The sequence below is a fragment of the Colobus angolensis genome, unplaced genomic scaffold (assembly GCF_000951035.1).
Source record: "Colobus angolensis palliatus isolate OR3802 unplaced genomic scaffold, Cang.pa_1.0 Scaffold155, whole genome shotgun sequence".
NCBI lineage: Eukaryota > Metazoa > Chordata > Mammalia > Primates > Cercopithecidae > Colobus > Colobus angolensis.
Genome location: NW_012114655.1, coordinates 4,873,649 through 4,898,403, shown reverse-complemented (window position 1 = coordinate 4,898,403; position 24,755 = coordinate 4,873,649). Strand labels below are relative to the sequence as shown.

General features: G+C 50.4%; 1 protein-coding gene across 2 annotated transcripts in view; it reads right to left on the bottom strand.

Moving 5' to 3' along the window:
* LDLRAD4 (low density lipoprotein receptor class A domain containing 4) overlaps positions 1-24,755 on the bottom strand; it is a 435,244-nt gene that overhangs the window by 192,911 nt on the left and 217,578 nt on the right. For both annotated transcript variants that reach the window (XM_011936638.1, XM_011936639.1), the window contains exon 4: positions 21,629-21,769. In XM_011936638.1, coding sequence (XP_011792028.1) covers positions 21,629-21,769 — 141 coding nt within the window. The remainder of the gene's footprint in view (positions 1-21,628; positions 21,770-24,755) is intronic.

Genomic DNA, 24,755 nt, shown 5'->3' with positions numbered 1-24,755 from the left:
ATGTTCACCATGTGACAGGGCTGGATCCAGGGTGTGACCTCGGGTGAAAACTTACGGCATGCTCACCTTGAGTTTATGCACCTCTAACAATGAGGCCAGGCTACGATTCACAGACTTGCCACCGATGTAAATCTCCTGCACGTGCTCCTTAAAGTGCAAGCACTGCCTGAGAAACTGCAGACCCGGAAGGGTTTTCTTCCTTTTATTTCAGCAATATCTTTCTATGGGCAAAGCCATAGGTATCTCCTTCCTAGTGCTGCTATAACAAGCTACTACAAACTCACTGGCTTTAAAACACCGAATTTGACTGGGCGTCGTGGCTCACAGCTGTAATCCCAGCACTTTGGGAGGCTGAGGTGGGCAGATCACCTGACGTCAGGAGTTGGAGACCAGCCTGGCCAACATGGTGAAAGCCCATCTCTACGAAAAACACAAAAACGAGCCGAGCATGGTGGCGGGCACCTGTAATTCCAGCTACTTGGGAGACTGAGGCAGGAGAATGGCTTGAACCTCAGAGGTGGAGGTTGCAGTGAGCTGAGATCACACACTGCACTCCAGCCTGGGCAACAGAGTGAGACTCTATCTCAGGAAAACAAAAGCAGAAAAAAAAACACAAAAACACCAGATGTTATTTTTTAATCTTTCTTTCTTTATGAGATAAGGTCTCAGTCTGTCATCAGGCTGGAGTGCCGTGGCACAATCACAGCTCACTGTAACCTCAAGCTCCGGCTCAAATAATCCTCCTGCCTCAGCCTCCAGAGTAGCTGGCAGCACAAGCATAACCTGCCATGCCTGGCTTTTTTTTTTGTAGAGATGGGGTCTCACTATGTTGCCCAAGCTAGTTTTGAACTCCGGGCCTCAAGTGATTCTCCCACTTCGGCCTTCCAAAACCAAAGTGCTGAGATTACAGGCGTGAGCCACCACACCTGGCCTTAAAACATAAATCTGTTACTTCACAGTTCTGTAGGCTGGGAATCCAAAACGAATTTCACTGGGTGAAAATCAAGGAGGCGGCAGAGCTGTGTCCCTTCCCAGAGCTCTGGGGGAAATATTTACTTGCCTTTTCCGTCTTCTAGAAGCTGCCCACATTCCTTGGCTTGAGGCCCCTTCCTCGTCTGGAAAGCCAGCAGCGGCAAGTCAAGTCCTTTGCACATCGCATGGCTCTGATCCCTCTCTGGTGGTCACCTCTGGTTCTGACCACAGCTGGGAAAGTGTCTCTGTTTTCAGAGGACTCCTGTCTCCAGGCCTGCCTGGATGGTCCAGGACACTGGCTGCATCTCAAGGTCCTTAGCCTTAATCACATCCGTAAAGTCCCTTTTGCTAACAAGGTAATATATTCACAGGTTCCAGGGATTAAGAAGTGGACACCTTTTGTTGGGGGGTATTCTGTCTACCACATCTTTCATGCAATTAGACAAAACAAACAAAACAAAGCAGTGAATGTTTCAAAACAGGCACAGAGCTGCTCACATGAATAAAATAACGTATGATTTTCACCTGGGCACATGCTCCAACCTGGCGCCGGCTCACAAGTCTGGTCAGGCAGGACACCCAGGATGGTGCTTGAGGAAACATTTATGCACCAAAGACTCATTCCCCTTCCTCAGCCACGGAAGCAAAGTCAGGTCTGTACCACACCTGCTAACACATGGTGCTTCTAAAGCAGTGCGCCACTCTCCTTCTTAGTTGCTAAATTTGTTTTGCATGAATGGCATTCGGAATCCTCATCGCACAGAGTCAGCGCAATAGTGTAGGCCCCTCCATGGCTCCTGCTCGGCATCAGCAGTAGGTTCCTCGTCCGTGCTCCCCACGCCCAGGCCCTGCGCGTTCTGGAGGCTGTAGTCTTGGTCCAGTTAGGAGACTTGCCTTTACCACACTTTTCAGCAAGAAATGAATGGGCCTACCGGCCTCACCATTAGGAAAAGCTAAGAAGTCATGAGAACACGTATGAACGACCACCACCACGGTGCTGGGATACATCATTTTCCAAGACCATTCATGGACCTGTTCACTCCATAGGCAAACACTGATTACGTGATTTGCCACAACCCTGGGGCAGTGAAGGACAGGAAACTCCCTGAGCATGTTCCTGCCTTCATGGAGCTTACCACGAAGAGCAAGTCAGACCAGCACCGAAACAAGCCCACTGCACAGGTTGGGGGGGCCCAGGTATCGAGGCAGGGGGAGCTGCCTTCACAGCAGAGGGCCCTGGGGATGCTCGGGGAGGGCCTGTGAACTGGACCACGGGGAGATGCAGTGGTGCTGTGATGTGTATCTATTGACCAGGCTTTCCTCCACGGCTCCTGGCTCGTGTACCCCACAGCCCTATTACAGTCTTCTGTTAGAAGGACGGGTGCATCAGGCCTCGGAAATAGAACCTCCCCAACCTTCTCCTGTCCTCCTTTCAGCTGCCAGGCAAAACACCGCTCTCCCCCAGCCTTTCCTGTTGCTCATACGACCCTTCTCAGAGAAGACCCCACCCCCGCCAGTGGGGAAGAATGCTGACATCAAGAAGCGCCCATAAAAATCCAAGAGGACAGAACTCGGGGAGCTTCTGGATAGCGGAACATGCAGAGGCTCTTGGAGGGGGTGCCCGGGGAGGGCACAGGACTCCACATCTTCCCCAAGTCCTGCCCCACGCAGCCCTTGGTCTGTGTCCTTTGGGATATCCTTGGAGCAAACTGGTAAACGTAAACACGTGTTTCCCTGAGTTCTGTAGCCGCTCCCCGGCCACCCCTGCAGCAAATTAATCAAACCTAGCGAAGGGGTTGTGAGAACCCCAACTTGAAGCCAGTTGGTCAGAAATTCCTGAGGCCTGGACTTGCAACTGGAGTCTGAGGGGCAGCCTGAGGGACGGAGCCCCCAGCCTGTGGAGCTGATGCTGCAGCAGGTGTCCACTGCTGGGCTGTGGGGAAGCCCCACACTTGGCCACGGAAGTGTCCTTCTGTGTGGGTGACTGTTCTCTGCTCTCACACCAGGAAAAACACAGGGACAGAAATCCTGGGAGCCGAGAAAGGAGGTGAAGGAGGAGTGGAAAGAATTTTGGATAGCGCTGTAAGCCACAGAATCTATAAGAAACCACATGTCCCAGTAAAAATGAGGGGCATCGTTCTGAAGCTGGGGCCCAAACCTGCACTGATAGCATACATTGGTTTATGTCTGCAAATATAATAGTATTCCCATTTCTGTTTATATAAAATACCCTTTTAAAAAGCAAAATTATGATGAATATATGTGTATCATGGATCTGTGTGTACATGTGCGTGCATACGGACCTTGCACTGGACACTGAGGGACCAAAAATAAACAAACACAGACCCTCCCTCGGAGGGATTTCCTCATAATCTAGTCTAGAGAGAAGTCATTAAACACATAATTAAAATCCAACACGATGTGGGGTAGAGGAATCCAGGGGCAATACAGGAGCATCACAGAAACTGAAAGGAAAGGCAATTGGCCGCTGAGACGTGGAGACGGCCGGGAGAGCGTGATGCGTGCCCTTCACCAGAGCTGCCCGGGGAAACCCTGGTGAGGTGCACAGGAAGCAGGAGGGAAGGCGAGAGAGGGCACCCCGGTCGGGAAGGGGCACCCCCGTGCAGATGTGGCACGCTCAGAAGGCAGGCAGACGGCGGGAGAACCACTGCTAATGCTCAGTCTCCCCCTTTCAGGCAAAACGCGTGCCTGCTCCTCGTTCCCCACCACAGCCAGTCATTTTGGTAATTATTTATTCACACCTCAAACCACAGCACCTGACACCTGGAACCCTGCCCTGTCTCCTGCCTAGGAGTCCGTGACAAGATGTCCCTTAGTTCTTGGAAGATGAGTTCCTGCCACAGCAGTGACACATTCATTTCTCCCCCATATGCTGGGAGCCAAGCAAGGACACGTTTCCTGACAATGCAGACAGCGCGGGACACGGCGGGCGCTCCTGCCAGAAGTCCCGGCAGAACTTGTACACAGAATTCAGGGCAATCAGGCTCTGAGTAAAACAGACTAATAAACAGGCTTCTATTTTAAATGTTTGTTTTCTTCATAATCTTAAAAATATACAACTGCAATGTATCACCCATTTATCTTAGCACCACCAAGAGCTGCTCAATTGTACGTTAAATCACCAGAAACGGCACCCAGTGTGGGGCTGAACGCAGCTGAATTGGGATTGCCAAGCCCCGGATATCTTCCCTGGGGCTGTGTGGAAGGAGGAAGCCGGATGCACAGCTCTGCGCCAGCCACGGGGGAGGACATGACTCGGCCCCCTCTCCACCTTCTGCCTGTACCTCAAGTGATGCAGCCCGGCGCGTCGGAGGGCGTGAGGACCCACCCTCAGAGCCGCCCGGGCTGGGCTGTGGGAGGACACTGAGCTGCTCCCCGACTGAGTGTCTCCTCTGCCTGCTCGCCAGGAGCAGGTGCCACACAGGCTCCAGCCTCTTCTCACCACGGCTACCACAGGGCATCTCATGACCTTTACAGGCCTCACAGATGTCACATCCAACCTAGGAAAAAGCGCCGCATCCACCTGAGACAAAGAATTGCAGGTGACTATTTGACAAGCCTCGTGTTTTGTCAACATTTAATTAAATGTGTCAGTTTCAGTTTGGCAGTTTTCACTTCCTATTTTGGAAGCAGAATTTTTTTCAGGTCTCTAATATTTGCATAAGTCCCCCAAAAGCTTGGAAACCCCAGGCCTCCTGCCTAAGTGCCCACTGGGTAAAATGACCTGCCTGCCAGCCCAGCCTGAGGAAGATCCCTGGTCCCGGTGCCAGGACACCTAGCGCCTCTCCCAGGCAGCGCCGATGCCTCCTCACCAGCCCCCAGCTCCTGCACATACAGGTGTCCGGCATCCACCAGCTTCACTTCCCTTGGAGGGACACCCTTTGGACTGCCTAGCTCAGTGACTGTGTCTGCAGTGTTGTGATCATCCACTCAACAAACGCGGACTGAGCCTGCCCTGCTCCCGCCGCAGGGGATCCAGCACTGCGCGCAGCCAAGTGGGATGCCTGACGAATGAACACAACAGGACCAAGGCTGCTCCTGAGGGCTGGGAGGGGTCTGATCTCCAAAGGCAACACGACATCCCACACATCCCCCTACATCAGGGACTGTCACGGCAACACTGTACCTCTCTGTCCTCCAGCACCTTCAGGACCAGGCCAGGCCCTTTCCCAGCTCATCTGTGCCTGTGCCCGGACCTGTGGCTCAGGTGAATGGCCAGCCCGGGCCAGACACGTCCTGCCGCTAGCCTCTCTGCAGAGACAGGCATCCTTCAGCGTGACAAACGCCACCCACCTGTAAGCAGATGGCCTCGGGCTGCCTTGTCTACTCACTGAGCGTATGTTTCATCCGATGGGTTTCCCCAAAGTAAGAGCAAGAAAATAAGGAGTGAGCTGCCTGGGCAGTAATAACGGCAAAAATGAAGCACAGAATGGAGTCATTTGCCAGGCTGACCCAGGAAGCAAATGGAAGACAGCACTGCAAGCCAGACACTCAAAATTCCGTATTATTCACAACTTAATACAATTCACTTAAATCATCCCTTTAAATGGGGTATACTGGAATTCTTTCACGACTTCAGGCAACACATTTAGAACCCCTTTCCAGTGCCCAGAAACTCCAACGAGATAAACATTAACCACAAACAGGATAAGATCCAATTTATTTTCATCAAACGACTGCACGCTGTCATCATCGCTAACATTCCCTCCACGTGAACACTGCGCCTGCTTGCGCATCTAACAGTCAGACAAAAAGGGGTCTTATATCATCGCAGAGCCAGAGGCAGCACAGCACACCTTACACAGGAGGCAGGATGCGCCTTTCGGAGAACACCCCTGCAACAAACAAAACCACCACGAGACGCTGGGTGTGCACGGCGCAGCCTCCGGCTCTGTCCCCGCAGCCGGCGGCAGCGCCGGAATGAACATCTGCAGTGTGAACGCGGCGCCCATTAGCTCCCGCAGCCTGTTAGCATATTTTAATGCTGTGATCACAGCTTTCTATTTCCATCAAGGCGCCACGAGGTGCTAGACTCTGGATCACACGTTGCGTCATTATTGTCCCCACTGAACAGATTACACAGCAGTACTAGGGACGGGGTGGAGAGGTAACGAGGGGCAACAGAGGGAAGGGCAGGTGGAGCACTGGACGCCCTGCAGAGGATGGGTGGGCACTGCTCGGGGCTGGGGCTCTCATCTCAGCGGGGGTTCAAAGACATCGCATGCCCTGATGAACGTCTCTCAGACACCTGAAAATAATAACATTATTTACAAAGAAACACCTCTTGGCTAAATGTTCCATCTAATATTTATCTCATTAAAGTTAATAACAGAGGTCAAGTTGCCATTTCAGAACGCTTTTTTTTTTTTTTTTTTTTTTGCGTCACAAGTGACTCCAGGGATCAAACCTGCCTTCCTTGCCAGCAGCTTGAAAAACCAGGCTTGAGGTGTTAATAAACCAAGGTCACTACGGAGTAGCAGAGCTGCTGACTCTTGATTTTAACTCATTCTCGTGATATGAAAAAGTGCACAAATCCATTGTCATGTATGACACAAGCAAGTTTCAGGGCTGGGCCTCCAAGAAAAACATCATGAAGGGTCCTGCTCCTTTCGAACCTCACACCCCAAGTTCACACACAGCAGGACACCGGTTCACGGACCCCTGATTTCCGTAACACGAGCACATGCACGTGACCGCAGGCACACCAGGAGCAACGCAAAACAAAGTCCACCATCATCTGTTTTCAAAGGGCAAGAGAGCGGGGTCCTGCTTCTTTCATAACGATGACTGTCCTTGTGATTCCTGCATTTCATTTGCACACGATGCAAATCCCGTGACCTCACACTCACTCACGTGCACCCCCACAGCGCTCCCCATGCTGAGCAGAGCGCAAGCCCATCCCTGCGCCCTTTCTCTCCCTGGTCATTTGCACTTGGAAAGAGGCATCCCCTGTGGTCCTCCTCACTCGCCCCAGGACGCTGCCTCTGGCCTTCCTGGAGGTTCTCGCTGGGGGTCGCTCCTCAGGCTGAGGCTGGACTCATTGCTGCTGACTTCCTTAATCCTAAGGAGGGGTCCGATGAGTTCTTATCACATCTGGTTGTTCTAACAGTTAAATGGGATGACTCAAGTAAAGCACTTAGCAATTAGTAAACACACGACCTGGTGGAATTGTTGAGAGAAGTTCATACACGCAGAAAGCTCTTTTGAACATTGCAGAGCATGACCAAGACGCTGACTGTCAGGACTGCAGATCCCTCCTACATCAGTATTTTTCCAACTCCCCAGCCCCAGGCTGACTCATAGCAGCAGCTCTGCCCAGGAGCGAGGGCTCCCGCCTTCCTCCTTTTCAGTTCCAGAAGAGCCTCCTCCTGTGCACTGGAGTTCTTCTGTCCACATCTCCCCTCTCTAGACTCGGTCCCACCCTCGCCGAGACGTGCTCACAGGGGTCCTCCTCTCTCTCCAGTGCACCCACCACCTTTGCTGAGCTATCCCTCTGCTGGAAGATAGCCCCAGACTCCTCCTTGCACCCTCCATGGCACCCAGTCTGCACCGACTGCATCCTCCCAGCACAGCAGGGAGGGTGGCCAGGAGCCGCCGCTGCCGCCGTGAACCCCACACTGGGGACACCACACGGGAACCCTGCTGTGCCGGGCACACTCTGACTTCCCTCTCTATTCATCTCCCGCTGTGGCTTTCATGTGGATTCCTCCAAACCCTTTTTTACAGAATCCCAAAGGCACAGCTTCTGGGGACCTGCCCCTCTGACAGCCTGCCCAGCTAGGCCCAGTCCCTACTCTCAGGGGCACACGCCACGTTCACTGTGGGCCACCTACTCTGCAAGGGAGAGTCCTGGATGATTTCCTCCTGCCACCCTGATGCTGCCTGACCTGACAGGTTGGTGTGAGGACGTGGTCTAGTGGAAAGAGAAGTGGCCTAAGAAACGGGAAGCACTGCTAGGGTCTGAAGGTTTTTGTACTTTCTCCCCACCCCCAAAGCCATATGTTGAAACCCTAACCCCTGAGTGACGAGCTTAGGAGGTGAGGCCATTGGGAGGCATTCAGTCACGAAGGCAGAGCCCTCAGGATTGGGATTCGTGCCCACGGGAAAGAGATCTCAAGAGAGCTCCCTTCCCCTTCTGCCACGTAAGCACACAGCAAGAAGGCACCATCTGCAGGCCTGGATGCAAGCCCTCACCAGACACGGAGTCCGGCAGCATCTTGCTCTTGGACTTCCCAGCCTCCAGACCTGTAAGATGCATATTTCGGTTGTTTATAAGCCATCCCATCTGTATTAGGCCATCTCTCGCATTGCTATAAAGGAATACCTGAGATCAGGTAATTTATGAAGGAAAGAGGCTTTGTCGGCTCTGGGTTTTGCAGGCTGTATAAGGAGGCACAGTGTCAACATCTGCTTCTAGGGAGGCCTCAGGGAGCTTCCGCTCATCATGGTAGGTAAAGGGGGGCTGGTATTTCACACTCAGGAGCAGAAGCAAGCAGTGAGGGGGGAGGTGCCACACACCTGAACAACCAGACCTTGTAAGAACTCACTCACTACCTGAAGGACAGCACCAAGCCACGAGGAACCCGTCCCATGACCCGAACACCCCCCACCTGGCCCCACCTCCAGCACTGGGGCTTACATCTCAGCATGAGATCTGCAGGGGACAAAGAGCCAAACCTGTCACAGTCTAGGATATCTGGTAAAAGTAGCCCAAACAGACGAGAAACATACATATCAGGACTTCTGCCAAAGACTATTTTTGTGACCTTGAAACGGTCATTTAAATTCTCAGGCTTTAGTTTCCTGAGTGCAGAACTAAACTAAGCCATCTCTAAGGACCTTCCAGCTATACAACAGCTTTGTGTCATAGCTTCTCTTGCTCAAAAACCTTCAATGACTTCCTTCATGAAAGAGAATGAAAGCGATCTAACCTATGACATCTCTGGCTTTCTAGAATCTGACCCTACCTACCTTTCTAGTGATGCCCCTCAAAGTCAGCCCTTTCCTCCCCACAAGCTTCCATGACAAGCCTATGTGGCATTCCTGCCCAGCCATCTCCCGATGGCACTGCCCGCCCTTCCCATCGGGCCGCCCTGAGGAGCAGGGGTTCTCCAGACCCCGCCAGCCGGTGATGGTGGCCTCCCTGAGCACCCAGGCTCAGGAAGATGTTCCCTCTGTCCCACACACCGGCACCGCAGATACGGGCCACAACTTTGCGGGCCTTCTCAAGGACACCATCTAGCACTGGACAGAACAAAGTTGGGAGGCAAAGCCTCCGTCTCACACACAATGCACTCTCCCGTATCACCCAGCCCCTGCAGCCCTGCACCTGCCCACAGAGCCCAGCCCATGCCTCACACACATTCAATACTCAGAAAAATACCTTCCATTAAGTATCCCAAAGACGGGATGTTCTCTACCACTCAGCGTATAATTTTCCACAAGTGACTACCCCAAACATGTTTTCTCTGTAACACCCTCCAGCCCCCTATCCAGACATAATTTTTCAACAACTATTTCTCCTTCAACAACTTATGAAAACTAATCAGTCTTGGAATCTCGTGTTTTGTTTTCGGGGGGCGTGGGTGGGGGCGGAGAAGCTCACTGCACTGGCCCCAGGTCCTGCCATTTCCAGTTACAGCAGACACTAAACCAGAAGGGCGAGAGGAGGCAGCGGCCGCTGATCCAGAGGCCTCATGGGGCTTTCGCGGGAGGGACGGGTAGACCTGGAAGGGCGGGGCCTCCGCCAGCCTTTTAAGGTCAGATTGGCATTTAAAATTCTGGGTTCACGCCAACCCCTCTCACCAAAGAAGAGACGACACTCAACACTTCTCTCTCCAGAGCCTACGTAAATGGGAGCGGGAACTCTCTCCGCAGTGTGTTCCTGTGGCTGTCCTTCCACGAAAAGTCACGTGCAGTCAAGACACAGGCTTACACCCCGTCCATCATTTTGCTTCACTGGCTCAGCCACCACCCCGGCCCCGTGACAGAGAGAACGGCTGGGCCTGAACCCACCGCCCGCCCAAACCCAGACGAGCAGAACAGCTGGCGTGCAAGGGCCCGGGCAGTACACCTTACCTGGAACCACAGCTGGCCTTCCCCCAAGATCTAAGAGTAAAAGGCCAGAAGTGTAGCTCAAATTCCTTTTTCTCTGAATTTTTAGAATAAAGCCAACAACAGATGCCCAGCACCCCCCCCCCCCACCCACCCACTAACAATGAAGAGAGAGATCAGGATGAATGAGAGAGTGCCATGGCAGAGCCATCCACAGTGGACAGCCTGGCTCAGGGGCCCTCTCCAGAACAGGCGCAAGCCTGCAGGAAGGCAGGGGCCTTTCTCAAGGAGGCTGGGCAATCTGAGCTTCTCCCCTCCCAAGCACACATAGGAGCCTGGAGTCACCCCACTGAGCCGCCGGAGTCTCTGAAACGGGGAGATGCACTTTATGGTCTCAAGATTTTAAGTGAACAGAACCAAGAGGTGGTAAATGCTCACTTAGCATGAGGCTCCCCTTCCAGGCCTCATGGCTGGCAGCAGAAATGCTGACGTCCACAGCCCAGCCCCTGCCATGTGTCCCTTCCCTACAGGCCATCCCAGGGAATGAAGTCTGCCCTAAGTGGAAGGTCCTGGTGTGAACAGCAGGCAAAGGGTCTAGGGCAAGAAGGTGCCCTCTAAGAACAGCTGGACCCTCTGGAGGACCAGGGCAAGTTTTCTAGGAGCCGTCTGGAAAGAGGACAGACCCACTCGCTCCTCACAACTGCAAATACCTGAAACAAGATTTATTTTCTCCCTCTCCAGTGATCGTCAACTTTGAAAATATTTTTTTATCTTTGATCTCTCTTTTCTTTCTGGGAAGGAAGAAGCAAAAAATATCTTCTTTTCCCTCTGCTATCAGCTCTTGGGACAGAACAAGAATGGATGAAGGAATGAAAAAATGATGACTGAAAAGCTCAGGTTGCTGGTTTTATCCCACATTGAAGCTGACATGACTGAAAGAGGCAGCAGCCCAGAAGGTGAATTCAGAAGTCCAGCCCTCAGGGGGTCACCCACCTCTGCAGTCCACGACATATCTCATGACAGCTTTAGACTTCAGCGTTATTTCTGCAATTACTCAAAGACGGTCCCTTCCAAGTTTCACTGTAGTACCCTTTTGGATATTTTTTTTCAAGATGAAGACGTGATTAGGGGCCATGAAGCCAAGCGACAAAGCACCTCCCAGCCAAAGCGCAGGCTGCTGCGTCGCTCCCCGCCTTGTCGGCGGTCCCCCAGCCTCCGCCCCCCAATCTCATCTTTACCGCAACATCTCCTTCCCGACTCTCACCACACTTACACTGGGAGTCTTCATGAGCAGAAACTCACTTCGGATGTCACATAAACTCCATCCCTGCCACTCAGAAAATAATGAGGAAGACAAGCATCACGACTCCGCAGGCACCCAAGCGCAGCCAGGCAGGCGCTGGGGAATGTTTTACCCACCTTCCTACAGCTCTGCCAGTCGTGGAGCTGCCCGGAAGAGACCCAGCGTGGAGAAATGCGCAGAGATTCGTAAAAAGAGAAAGCAAGCCCGGTGAGCCTCTAAAACCCCTGCAAATTAAGATGCTAAATGAGCAGTCAAGACCCACGGTCTCAACAAGAGCAGTGCCGAGGGTGTTAATGTACACAATTAACGCAGGTCACCCCGCGGGCTGCATTCCCGTCTTAACCACACAAGACGACATCCTCCTTTTCACCCCAGCTCCTCTCTGGCCTTTGAAGCCCGAGTCTGAAATATATCATTCTGCATTCTGGGCAGTACAGCCTAAATCAATAGAGTTACCATCCGACAACTGTCCTTTCACGCGCTCCCTAATGCCTAATAATTGTCAAGTTTGCACTAAAATTGATCAGTAACAGAGGGCCTTTTCTCTTAGCACCCCCTCTCCCCACACCCTCCCAGCCGCCCCTCGGCCTCCCCCAGGAAGCAGGATCACATTGATTTCTATCTGATTACAGGAGAGCCTGCCCTGACTTTCCCCAGTTACTTAAGCCGGCGTCTCATTGCGTGTCCTTAGAGACCAGGGCTTCGCTCAGGCAGAGAGCGTCTAGACAGTATTCATGACCCATCTGTCTGGCACGGCCCAGCGGATGGCAAACTCTATTAGAACTGAAACCATTTTTCCCTCCCCCTTCTCCCATCCCTCTTTCCCTTTGCGAAGCAGGAATCTGACACTGAAAATTACTATCATTGTTGCAATTCTCAAAATAGCACCGCCAGACTTTCATTAACATCCACGCTAGACTACTAAATATTTAAAGAAGTGGATAAATTTCATCTGAAGTGGGACAGCCCCGCACACATGAAAGCAGTAACAGAATCAAAATGTAAATCTAAGAGGTTGTTTTTATCCGAGTAAATTTAGTGTCACAGCAGGAGGAAATGATGCCTAAGGTTTATTAAAACTTACCCTCCCATTTGTTCTCCGCCTTTGTTTATTTGAAAAGGCAGAATTACCGTTTAAGACCCTACACGATTTTAATTGATCAGAAAACCGTCTTGGAGAAACAAAGGCAGCCAACACACGGGGCGGGACCAAGAGGGGAGGGTGAGGCTGCCGGCACCTCCCTGGGGCTCATCCCACAGAACCACTCAGGCAGAAGTGAGCTGCCAGTGACAGTCCCTGCAATCCGATCCCGTGGCAAGCCCAAAGAGAGGCACAATGCCCTCCACATCTTGTTTTAAATACCACCTTGGGTCACTGTCACAGTCAGTAATTGCTTTGCCACAGATTCTTTTTTTAAGTCAAAAAAAAAAGTAGCGTGAGGGCGGGGAGCCCTGTCCAAAGCACACAGGCTGCTCCGCAGAATAGCCCGATTCATTGAACGTGGCCTTGATGGAGGCCAGCCAGAATTAAGTCTGTGGAAACCAAGAGCCCCTCACCCCAGCCTCGCTCCAAGGACCACCGCAACCCGGAAGACCCCCGTCCCACGCCTCCTGCAGTCAGCAGCGTCAACACAGAAAGTCCAATCTGCTGAATGCCGGAGGGCCCCGAGGCAGGCCCACCCCTCCCAGCACAGCCGGAGATGCTGGAGGGGCCGATGCGCTCAGGCCAGAGTCAGAGGGAAATTGGAGATCAGAGGCTAAAAGCCCACGTCTGGCAGGAGATGAAGCGGGGAGGGTGATGGCAGACACAGAGCTGCCCCCACGCTGAAGCTACGCTGCCTCTGGCCTCCCCAGGGCAGCCGTCATCATCCCCATCCTCCTGACAGAACAGTGAGTCAGAGAGGAGGGTTGGCTTCTGGGTCATACGAGTACTACCTGGACGGGACACAATCGAAGCAGGGATATTATCAGTTTGTACAGCAAACCCCAAGAGATCGACAGAATCCACGATCCCTGACACACAGGGGCTCTCAGGTTAATTTTTCATAATCTGCTTGAAAATCCAGCCTGAAACCAAAATTCGTCATCTCTGTATCAACTGAAAACGTTCATCCTCTGTGGCCCTCCTGAAGAGAATATGGTTGGTTTGATCCCCACCATCAAAGCCCTTCAAGCCTTTTAAGAACTGAGGAGTAAATCCCTATCTTACTGGAAAAATACCATGGGAGGGGAAAATAGCACCTCCAAAGACGAACAAAACCACGGCCTGAGTTCAACACCCCAGCAGCGGCACACCTTGGCTGTGTAACTCCGAGTAAACCGCCTCACCGCCCTGAGCGCTGCATTCTTATGACCTTTCTAGGGTGCTTTTGAGAGATAAACGAGACGATACTTGTAAACAGTGAGCACTCAGCACACAGCAGCTGCCTTCCTAATTCCCATCCCCAGGAAGCAGTGGACCCTCCAACAGATGACGCTTACTGAGCATGTACTGTGGGCCAGGTATTACTCTAATTGCCTTTCCTGCACTATTTCAGTAAATCCTCAGAACAACCCTTTGAAAGAGATACCAATATTATCCTCATTTTACAAACGAGAAAATCGAGGTCCACAGAGGCTGAACAACTTGCTTAAAACCACAGGCAGTGAGTGGTGGTGACTCCAGGTGACACACTCATGCACACATGCACCACACAGCCTCGCCCTCACAGACACACACATTCACGCACATATGCACCAGAGACTCAACCGCACACACCCACTCACATACATGCACACGCACATTCTCACGCACACATGCACCACACACCCTCACCTACACACAAACATGCATACACATGCACACTCATGTACAAATACACCAAGACTCTCTCACACACAGGCACACGCACTCATGTATACATGCACCACAGACCCTCACACATACACACCCACACATGCACACACCCGCACAGACATGTACACAGATACACTCTCATATATACACGCAGGACACTCACCCTCACACACGTGCACACTCATGCACAAATGTACCACAGACTCACCCTCACACACGTGCACACTCATGCACAAATGTACCACAGACTCACCCTCACACACGTGCACACTCATGCACAAATGTACCACAGACTCACCCTCACACACGTGCACAGACACGTTCACACAACTGCATACACACTCCACCCACGACACACCCACGCATGCATGCACACACCACACGGAGTCACATGCATGCACACACCAGACTCACACTCTCCAACACCCACACACTTGTGCACACACACAGTACTCCACATTCTCACACAAACTTGTACACACACAAGACACAGTCCCACTCTAGTATACTCACATCTCATGCATGCACACACAGACTCACATCTGCTCACACCCTTAACACGTCCTTAGGGCCGGCCAGAAGCACTCCGCATTTTCTCTGGGCTTGACACGACTGGTCCTTCCTACACAGCAGATGGATATTTAGAAGCCAAAGGTCTGTCCCTCCAGGGCTGCAGGACTGGGAAGCCCTGACTGGTCACACGCACAGTAAAAGCCTATCACACTGTCAGTCCCAGAATAAATGCTTACCAGAGTAGGCTTCTACTTTGGTTGGTTTGGGTGTTTACGGCAGTCGAAACACACTTGGGAAGGACAGGCAGTTTGAGGGCACCAGCCTTATGTAGTCTCTTCCTTTGTCTTCTCATGCGGGCTGCCAGGATCACGTGGATATTTTCAATCCTTGCTTCCACTTGCAAGGTACTAGGCCATGCAAGCAAAAGCCTTTTTCATCCTCCGGTCAGGCTTGAGTTTTCTAAAATAATAATATTCATCCCTACACTCAGCAAATATTTACAGGGCCATGCCCCATATGCTACACACTCCAGGCACCGTGGCAGGCACCAAGGCTACCGCAGAGACCGCATGAGCGCTGTTCACCTGGCAGCCATGCTCATATGATGCTGGGAGGCAGCAGAGAAAGGATCAACGGTCTCCAGTCAACACTCTTGAGTGTCCACTATGTGCAGCTGACTTTTGAACAATTTGGGGGTTGGGGCTCTGATCTCCGTGAAGTGGAAAATTTGTGTATAACTCTCAACTCCCTGAAAACTTAACTACTAATAGTCTACTGTTGACTGAAAGCCTTACCCGTAACATAAGCAGTCGATTAACACACATTTTGTGTGTCATATGCACGATATACCGCATTCTTACAATAAAGCAAGCCAGAGAAGAGAAAATGTTAAGGAGGATCATAAAGAAGAGAAGGGGAGAGGGCTTAGCCCCTGCATGCCTGGAATTTAACCTGGAGTTACACAGGTCATTGACCATCCCCAAATTCCAGATGAGACCTGGGAGGTGGCTATCCAAGTGTAGCAGAGGGGGTTCCTAAAAATGTTAAGTGTATGCATCAAACATAGTTCAATTCATCAGTTCACAGTAACACAGAGAGGAAATCTCAGTGGTCACCTGTGCAGAGTGACAGGGAACCCTCATCCTTAAGTTAATGGATCCTATATGATATACACTTCAGGGTAATCCAACTGTTGATGGGGAATTTCTCTTTATAGACGTATCCCCACTAATTACTGGAGAAAAAAGGACAGAATTTGGTGGTGACTGTTTTGAAAACCTAGATGCCCGACGGTGTCACACAAGAGACCAGCAGACACAGTGTACTCCTGACGGAAGAGCTGCAGCGAGATAGTGCTTTCCCACCCTGCGATCACACCTGAGTCTCCCCAGGCCTCTGCATCGCCTACCACGTGGCAGCAATGCTGTGGGACAGAGAAGTATGTTCAGTGACTCCACAGGAAAGCAGAGACCAAAACTCAGAGCACGGAAACTGCAGAACAAACAAGCCAGACCCCTCCACCCAAAGTCACAAAATGGAGGAGGAGGAAGAGGAGGATGAGGAGGAAGAGGACGAGGAGGAGAGAGAGACAGGAGGATGGAGGGAGGGGAAACAGATATAGAGGGAGAACCTACAGAGTCAGAGATCCTTCAGGAGCAAAGCGATCTACGATGCCTGGGGCTTCTTTGGATCCTGGTGCAAACAAATGATAAACAGAACAAATCGAAACGCACATTTATAAGACAACTGGAGAAATATGAACTCGAAAAGGACATTTGGTGACTATTCTCTAATATAGAGAATTATGGTTAAGGTTTACTGCAATCATTAGAGGGAAAAAAAAATAGAAGTGTCTAGCATTTGCGAGCCCTGGTTATGCACGGGTTTCCTATGTGGTTATGTGGTTATAAGCCTGATCCCCAAGTCCTCAACAAACGACATGCTTGGGAGGTGGGAAGTTGCTGGCTTAAGGTGGGAAGCAGGGCAGTGATAGCTTGGTGACTACAGGTGACGAGCAGGATGCCAGTCTCTTTGGGGGAAAAATGAAGAAGGTGGGAAGAGTTGGTTTCGGAAGTAAGATGAGATAATCAGCTCAGATTTTAATAAGTTGGGTTCTATTTTGTTTGGTTGTTATTACCCTTAATGGCCATGGGAGGAAAAAGTTTCCTCCTGAAAAAGTCCTAAAGTCATAATCCTGGCATAACTGGGTGCGTTTTGTCAGCTCCAGTCCATTTGATTTGGGGTCAGTTTTATGAGGTCTCTATACAGAGGGAAGCAGCCTCCCCCTGACGCTCGAGTAGCAAAGGGGAGCTGCTCCTCTCCCTGCTTTCCCCGAATCAGATCCTCTCAGTTAACTGGAAACTCCGCTGAAGCTCAAAGGGAAAAGCTGTGGCTTCTTGTCAGTGCTGACGTTACTCTTAAGGTCCAGTGCTGAGAATCCCGCAGCAGAGCTGGCTTCAGGGTGTCTGTGCTCACCAAGGCTTTCGGAGGAAGTGGCACTTGCCAGGCTGCACAGACCACTCAATTATCACTTCTGGACAGTCGAAGGAGCGCTGCTGTCCCCCAATAAGATGTGGCCAAGGGGCTTTGGAAACATAGCACCACAGGATGTCCTTGGCTGGGCAGGAATGGTGAGGTGATGGGTCCACCAAGCAGGATGCCAGTCTCAGGCTCCCTGCAGCTGGCTAGCTAGCAGGTGGCCTGTCCGGGGACCAGGGCAGGAGGTGGAGCCTTATACACCGGTTTCTCTCTCTCTAGGCCCAACCCACTATCTCAGCTGTGCCCCACACAGGCCCCAGCCATGGCCTTCTGTCCCAGAACAGCGCCACCCTCATTGCCAACCTACGCTCATGCTCTTCTGGGCCCTGGCACCCTGTCCTCTCCTCTCGCTATCCAGCACACCTCCTCCAGGAAGCCACTGTGACCACTAATCCAACCAGGATGAATCTCTCTATGCCCTGAACCACGAATGACTGCACCCGCTCGGCCCTCACTCCCTGGGCCCGTTTTTAGTTATCTTTGACTGTGCAGGTGTGAATTCGCCTCCCGACTCTCAGCACCTCGACAGCAGGGTCTATATTTTCCTTCATTCCTCATTTCCACAAGGCCTAGTACAACGACCAGAGAAAGTACTTCATAAATAATTTTGTTTGTATAAGGAATAATTTGTATGATTATTTTATTTGTGTAAATAACAAATAATTGTGTTTGTATAATTTGTATGTTTACTACTCAGGGGTACAATATTTTGATAGAGCAGCCAGAGAAAAGATGTGACAAAAGCTGGTCACTTAGGCCGACAGCATATTTCCTCTTCCACAGAAAGATGCAGCCAGGAAAACTCTTTCCCCAGGAGATAATGGGTGTCAGCCCAGACCTCCACGTCCATGCAAAACCCTTTGATCTCTCAGCAGAATAAAGCAGCCTCGGTCCAAGGACAACCCGACCACGGTGAGGAGAAGCAAGAGGCAGATGAAACCAACTGTGCCTCAGCCTGGGCTCCAAACACATTTTTGTTTGAAGAGAAAAACTACTTACAGCAACTTTCAGAGCTTCTGTGATTCTTATTATTGTTGGCTTTAGAAATAACAGCAACATTTTCTTGTTAACCTTAATGCATGCTGAAATTTGGCAAATATCAAATGGGAGATATGGCCAAGACATTTGAGCCATGGAGCATACTCAAAGTTAACAGCATGGACAGGAAACTAAACTGATTCCAGCTCATCTGGAAATCCAGAAAGTCTCATCTCGCTTCAGCCTCAGTACCCTCAGATCTGGAACACCGAGTGTATCCTTCAGGTGGGAACAAGGGAACACAGATCACACAAAGCAATCCTGCTCCTAAGCAGGAAGAAGAACGAGGCACCGCCTTTCTGGAGCGTGGTACTTTGCACACAAGAGTTCACGGGATACTCTGATTCCATCCAGGTGGAGACGAAGGGGACCTTACCGTCAGAGTGGCGCACCATGAAAGGCAGACTGTCTGTCAGCTGTAGGAAACGGGCTGGTCAAGGATCCAATAAAAAGTGTCATCCACTAACACCCACTGACAACCGGAGAGGCTCTAAGGCGGGTTCACAGCTATTGACAGGAAGTGAAATATCCCTGTTCGCTGCCCAAAAGAATACCGGGAAGAGAATATATATCTAATCAATAGGAGACCATCCTCTGGCCTCCTCCCCTGGGAAGCCGCACACCTGGCAGAGGTGAGCTACAGCAGAGGACAGAGGAGCCACCACCTGCCCCGGAGTTCCCAGCCACACAGAACCATCCAGAGGCAACCTGCGCCATGAGTGACCCCCATGACCACTCAGCCAGCTCCCTCGGGCACCTGCAGAGAACCTGAGGGGAAAGTGGGGGGCAGCCACGGGCCAGGTCGCAGGCTCCCCCAGGGGACAGAATAGGGAGAATCACCCAGGATTGCTGGGCAAGTGCACTTGTAGACACCTGTGCATTTCTGCTCCGTGTACAGAACGGCTCTGACGTTACAGACGGCCCATACAAAGTCACAGCCGCACACCCCCCAGGAAGGGCCACATGGGGAGTGGAGATGGCAACTGCAACACGATGACATAGACTGTGTTTCCCACGGACGTTCTTTCCTACAGACGTGTGCATGGCAGGAAGTGTGCCCATTCCACAGGGAGACAACCTGAGCTGAAAGGCGTTGTCACTTCCCTAGGGCGAACCGTGAACCCAGATCAATCCGAAGCCACAGGCACGGTCCTGCCCTTTGTCATTCCATCTCCTGGCTCTCCAGTCTTCTTAGAAGAGAGTATATTGTAAATAATATCCCATTTTAGCTATAAAGACAAAAGTTCTAGTCATATCTGAACAGTGGGGGGCCAAGAGTTTGCCAACAGGATGGTCAGACTCCTCTGTTAGGGCAAAGTCGGACGACTGACGGATGTAACTGCTCCCCTGACTTCTAGGCAGAATTAAAGTGCTTGCATTTTAAAAAAATGAGTGGAAAATCAATCTGGAGACAGGCCTTAAAAACTGGAAAGAATACTGACAAGAAAGGGAGCGAGGGAGGAAGGAAGGGTAGGAAGGAGGGTTGAAAACAAGGAAGTCCTCAGCAAGAGGGCCCTGTAGTGAAGGAGGAGGAGCCCGCAGACACAGAAGAAGCCTGTGGAGCACCCCAGAGCGGAGGCCAGGGCTCCAGAACTCCGAACCCGGTCAAGGCAGCACACAAGGTCCTGATATTCTCCACACAGCTTACCATGGCGTGTCTGCTGTTAGTCAAGTCCAGAGAAAACAGAGTAAGATGCTGCCTTTCTCACCTCCTTCTAAGACCCCCAGCCTGAGTTCAGGTAATCTCTGAGTGCTTAGTACCCGGAATATGCTGCTCTAAGTGCTGTCTGTGGATGGTCCTGTGTGATGCTCCAACAACCATTCTTATGCCTCCACTGTGCAGCTGAGGGTGCTGAGGCTCAGGAGACAAAAACACCACTGTTCCATCCATGTGGAAAGGCAGACAAGCAGGGTTCCTCAGGGCGCCCGGCCCTCTGGCCTGCTGCCTGCTCGTCCTCAGGGAGGTGCTCACCTAGCTCCCAGTCCCCCGTCCTGACCTGCAGCCCTCCTCCCTCTTCCTGCACCCAGCCCTGCTTCCATGCACTAAGTAGGACAGCCAGAGCGAGTGCCTCCGGGCCATCCTGGGCCTGGGGGCAGCCGGGGCCTGTGGGCCAGATGACTCCAGGTGAGAGGCGAGCTGTATTACAGACACTACTGCCTAAAACACGGACCCAAGGCCAGGCAAGCACATGCCCACCCCGAGCCTCTGAGAACTGTCTATGCAACATATAGAGATGGGACTCAAAGAGCGCTGGGTAGGAGAAAATGCAAATGGAAACACAATAGAAAAACCTGAGAAAAACTATTTGTACTATAAGTCTCTTGAATTTAGCAAGCATAAATAGCAGGCTTAAAATGTGCTAGAGCACAGTCATTTTTATATTGGGGACATACATAACTTGCCCCCCATATAAAAATACAGTAGGAATAGAGAAAATAGTTTCTTTTTTTAAATCCCCTCCCATTTTCACATTTGCAGCACTGGTATTTATGTAGTCTAATTTCCATAACAAAAATTTTAAATCTGTCTCAAATATAACTCCTCAAAATAATGTCAGCAAAGATGGGGAGAGAAGCTGAACGCATCATAAAATGATCTAAGGAGGCCGTGTGAGGAGGGTCGGCCCGGCCAACGCTCTTCCCAAGGTGTGCAACTGCAACAAGATCCTCACCCTCAATCCCCCTCACTCAGCCCAGAGAAACACAGAAAACAGTAAGCCAGCTTCCCTATGAGAAGTTCAGCGGGCTTTCAAAGCTGCCTTCTTTCTCTCCCCTTGTCACAAAAACCATGAGATCAAAAACCAACGCGCTTCAAACCCTGACTCCACTTCTTCAAATTCAAGAAATGCTCAAAGCCTCCGTCTTGGGGATTCACACGTGTCAAAACCTCACTCCAGCTGTTTCCGTCCAGCGTCTAACAGAAAAACACATGACCAGAACCTTTAAGGATCCCATGTAAATTTTTCTACTTTCATATTTCAGTTGCATGATTAATTACGGACCTTCCACGTATCTTTCTTTGCTTATTTAAAATTACTTCTGAAGGAATAATGAGGGTATGAAGAATACTAAATCAATATACGATTTCCTGGAATCCAGGCATTGCTCAGATAAATAGTAAAAGCCTATTTCAAAACACAGCTCCGCCGACCACTTTAGAGAACAGAACGAATTTCCTACTTTTAAACATGCCGCCCCCTCTATCCTAAAAGAAGAAAACATTTCCTTTGTGAAAACGCAAATCTCTTTCTTGAACCAGAAAACAACCTCCTTCCCATGTCCCAGTGACCCCACCTCCTAACAGTTTCAGAACCACATCAGACAGTGCCACCCAGGTGGGAGGAGAGACTTACAGTTGAAGATGCCCGGAGGCGGGTGCTCGGTCACCAGGAGACAGTTCTCTTCGTCACTGTTGTCCCCACAGTCGTTCTGTTGGTTACAGACCAGCGAACCAAGATACAAGCATTTACCGCTGGTGCAGGTGAATTTGCACTCTGAAAAAGTACAATATAAAGCATGGAGCAGTCAATGCAAGCTTGGTGCTCTTGAGCGGCGACTGTCGTTGGTTTTTCTTTCCCCCATTTGCATGCCGTGATTATCTGGGAGCTCAGACTATCTGCAGAGCCCAGGACACTACACTCAGAGAAGGGCCATCTGGGTAAGGACCTTCCTTGTCTGAAACACACAGGATGGTGCCCTCCTGCCCTCCACAGGGGCGCCGAGGCCTGCCACGCATGCCTCGCCCTACGGCACTGTCCACACGAGTAGCACAGGTGCTCTCTTTCTTTCCATAACTTGCTCTGCAAAAGTCATAGCTGTGGGGCTCTATTATTTGGTTTGAAAACATCCTTGGCAGTTCTCCACACCTCCGAGAATGGGGGAGCCCGTGCAGCCAGCCGTGGCAGGGGCCGGCAGAACTCAGGAGTGCTGGCTTAACAAAAGGACACTCCGACATTTTATTTCCCACTTGCCACCGTCTGGTGGTGAGAATCTGGACAACACATTTCACCTCTCAGACGTTCATTCGTCTCATGCCTCAGAAAAATCAGACATGACACCAGGCATGGGTAGCAGTGAATTTATAATGTAAAACACGGGAAAATCATGTGTGCTTTCTGCTAAAGGGCCATGTTGGCAAATTATGAAAACAGGGCAGATCCCATACCCAAATCCCTACAGGCCACCCTGAACACAGGCTCCCTAAAATCTGTACAAATCAGTATTTGAAAACCGAATTCAGTTTTGTAGGACTTTAAAATAAATTTGCACACTTAACACATTACCATCCGTTTGAGCCACGAAGAATAAAGGAAGTTACACAATTATATACACTTGAGCACAGAAAGGTCCACTACATCTTACAGTGACCGTCATCCTGCATTCTGAGTGTGGGCTTGGCCCTAGGAGACCACAGAAGCTGGCAGGATTCACACAGCACAACCCACTCAGTAGACAGCGGGAAGACAGAGCCTCTGGAGGAGTCCTGGGCTCCTCCCTGCCGCTGACTGTCACAGCCTCTTCCTTTTTCCAGGCCTTGGTTCTGTGTCTGGAATAAGGGTGGCAGGCCTGGATCAAGTCCAAGGTCCTTTCAGCTCAAATTTTCTGTCATTCAAATAAAAGGCTGGGCATCGGCACACCAAGGCCTCTTCCAGCGACGCGAACCATGCGTGAGGCTGCCCCAGCCCAGCCTGCCTCTCGGGGTGAACTATGGCCCACAAGATAATGACCTTTACCTGTTGTAAAGAAACACAACGTAAGAGTCCTCAAAGTATTTTTGTGAACCTGTATAAAAAGGGTATTATAATCCTCCATTTGTTCACATTCTCCTAAAAGAGTGTAGAAAAAGAAACCAGCCGAGCTGCTGACCTAGTTTAGAATAACATGTGAACACAGCCCAAATGCACACCTGCGAGCGCCTCACTAGCGGCACCATCCAGGTTAGAAAAGCTGTGTGCGGAGTGAGGCCGGGCCACGTGGTGGGGGTGCGGCTGGAGCCAAACGTTCTCTTTTCATAAGGTGGAAAGATTAAAACCCAGCTGTTTGAAATCACATTTACGAAGCAACATTTTTTTTTAACTTAATGGAAAAAAGGGATGTCAAGGGAAAAATTTATCTTCCTTTCCAAAAGAAATATTGGACTATGGATTTATACCAAACATGAAAAGCCCATTAACCAAAAACAGGTACTCCCTGTGTTGCTAAAACGGTGATTGGGAAAAAAAAAAAAAAAGGAATACTAACCTGAATTGAATCAAACTCTAACTAAAAAGTTCACCATTGCTGTGGTTTGAAAGGATCCGAGGTTAGACTACCATATTCAAGTTGGTGTGGAACGTTAAACTACCCAAGAAATGAGACCACATCCACACCTTACTCATTTTAACCTGCTGGAGGGAGACACGACAGGCTTGCAAGGAAATCAATTCTGTGACTCATTCATTCATTCATTCACATAACCATATATTAGCCGCTTCTGTGTTCTGTGCTAGGTAGTGAGACATGGAAACTTGGAAATGAATGAGCTAGCCCTCTTCAAAGAGCTTATGGTATGAACTATTTTAAAAATATGAGCAGTGACTAATTTGCCGTTCCTTCCAAGGCCAAACATTTCCCTTCTTTATCTCCTTCATATTCTAGGGCGCCGCCCAGCCTGTGACAGGCGCTCAGTGAATCACACATTTGTTGAATAAATGAATGATCTGATCTGAGCCTCATAAGAACCCTGTGAAATAATCAGGGCAGATATTATTCTTCCCATTTGATTCCATTTTGCCTCATCTTACCGCACTGCCTCAGTTTCCAAATCCACTTTCAGGAAGGTGAGAGAGTCACTTGTAATGGGCACGGCCCCACGTATAATAACGAAGCTCCCCAAATCGCTCGTTGTCTCACGTCGTCTCAACATCAGGCAGCACTAACAAGGCTTGTGCTACTCACGTGCTTGGTTCTTACTTCTCAGATAACGGAAATAACATCTACCTATTAAATTTCAAATTCAGTTCGGTACAGTGACTTATACCTGCACTCTCAGCACTTTGGGAGGCAGAGGCAGGAGGATCATTTGAGTCCAGGAAATCTAGACCAGCCTGGGCAACAAAGCGAGACCCTGTCTCTACAAAAAGTTTAAAAATGAGGCAAGTGCAGTGGCACACTCCTGTACTCCCGCCTACTCAGGACACTAAGGCAAGAGGATCACTTGTGTCCAGAAGTTCCAGGCTGCAGTGAGCTATGATCATGCCACTGCATTCAAGCCCAGGTGACAGAGCAATATCCAGGCTCTAAAAAATAAAAAAAATTTCAAATTTATAAAATCTAAATCTCAGCAGTGAGTCATTGGCCCAACATCAGAGTAAGGTCTTTCCATCACTTGGCCACTGGAATGAGAAGGACCAGATTGAGAATTTTAATTTACCGGCTTCCTGATGTGATACAGAAACTACTAGAAAATTGTTGTAATGTGATACAGTGCTAAGAATTAAT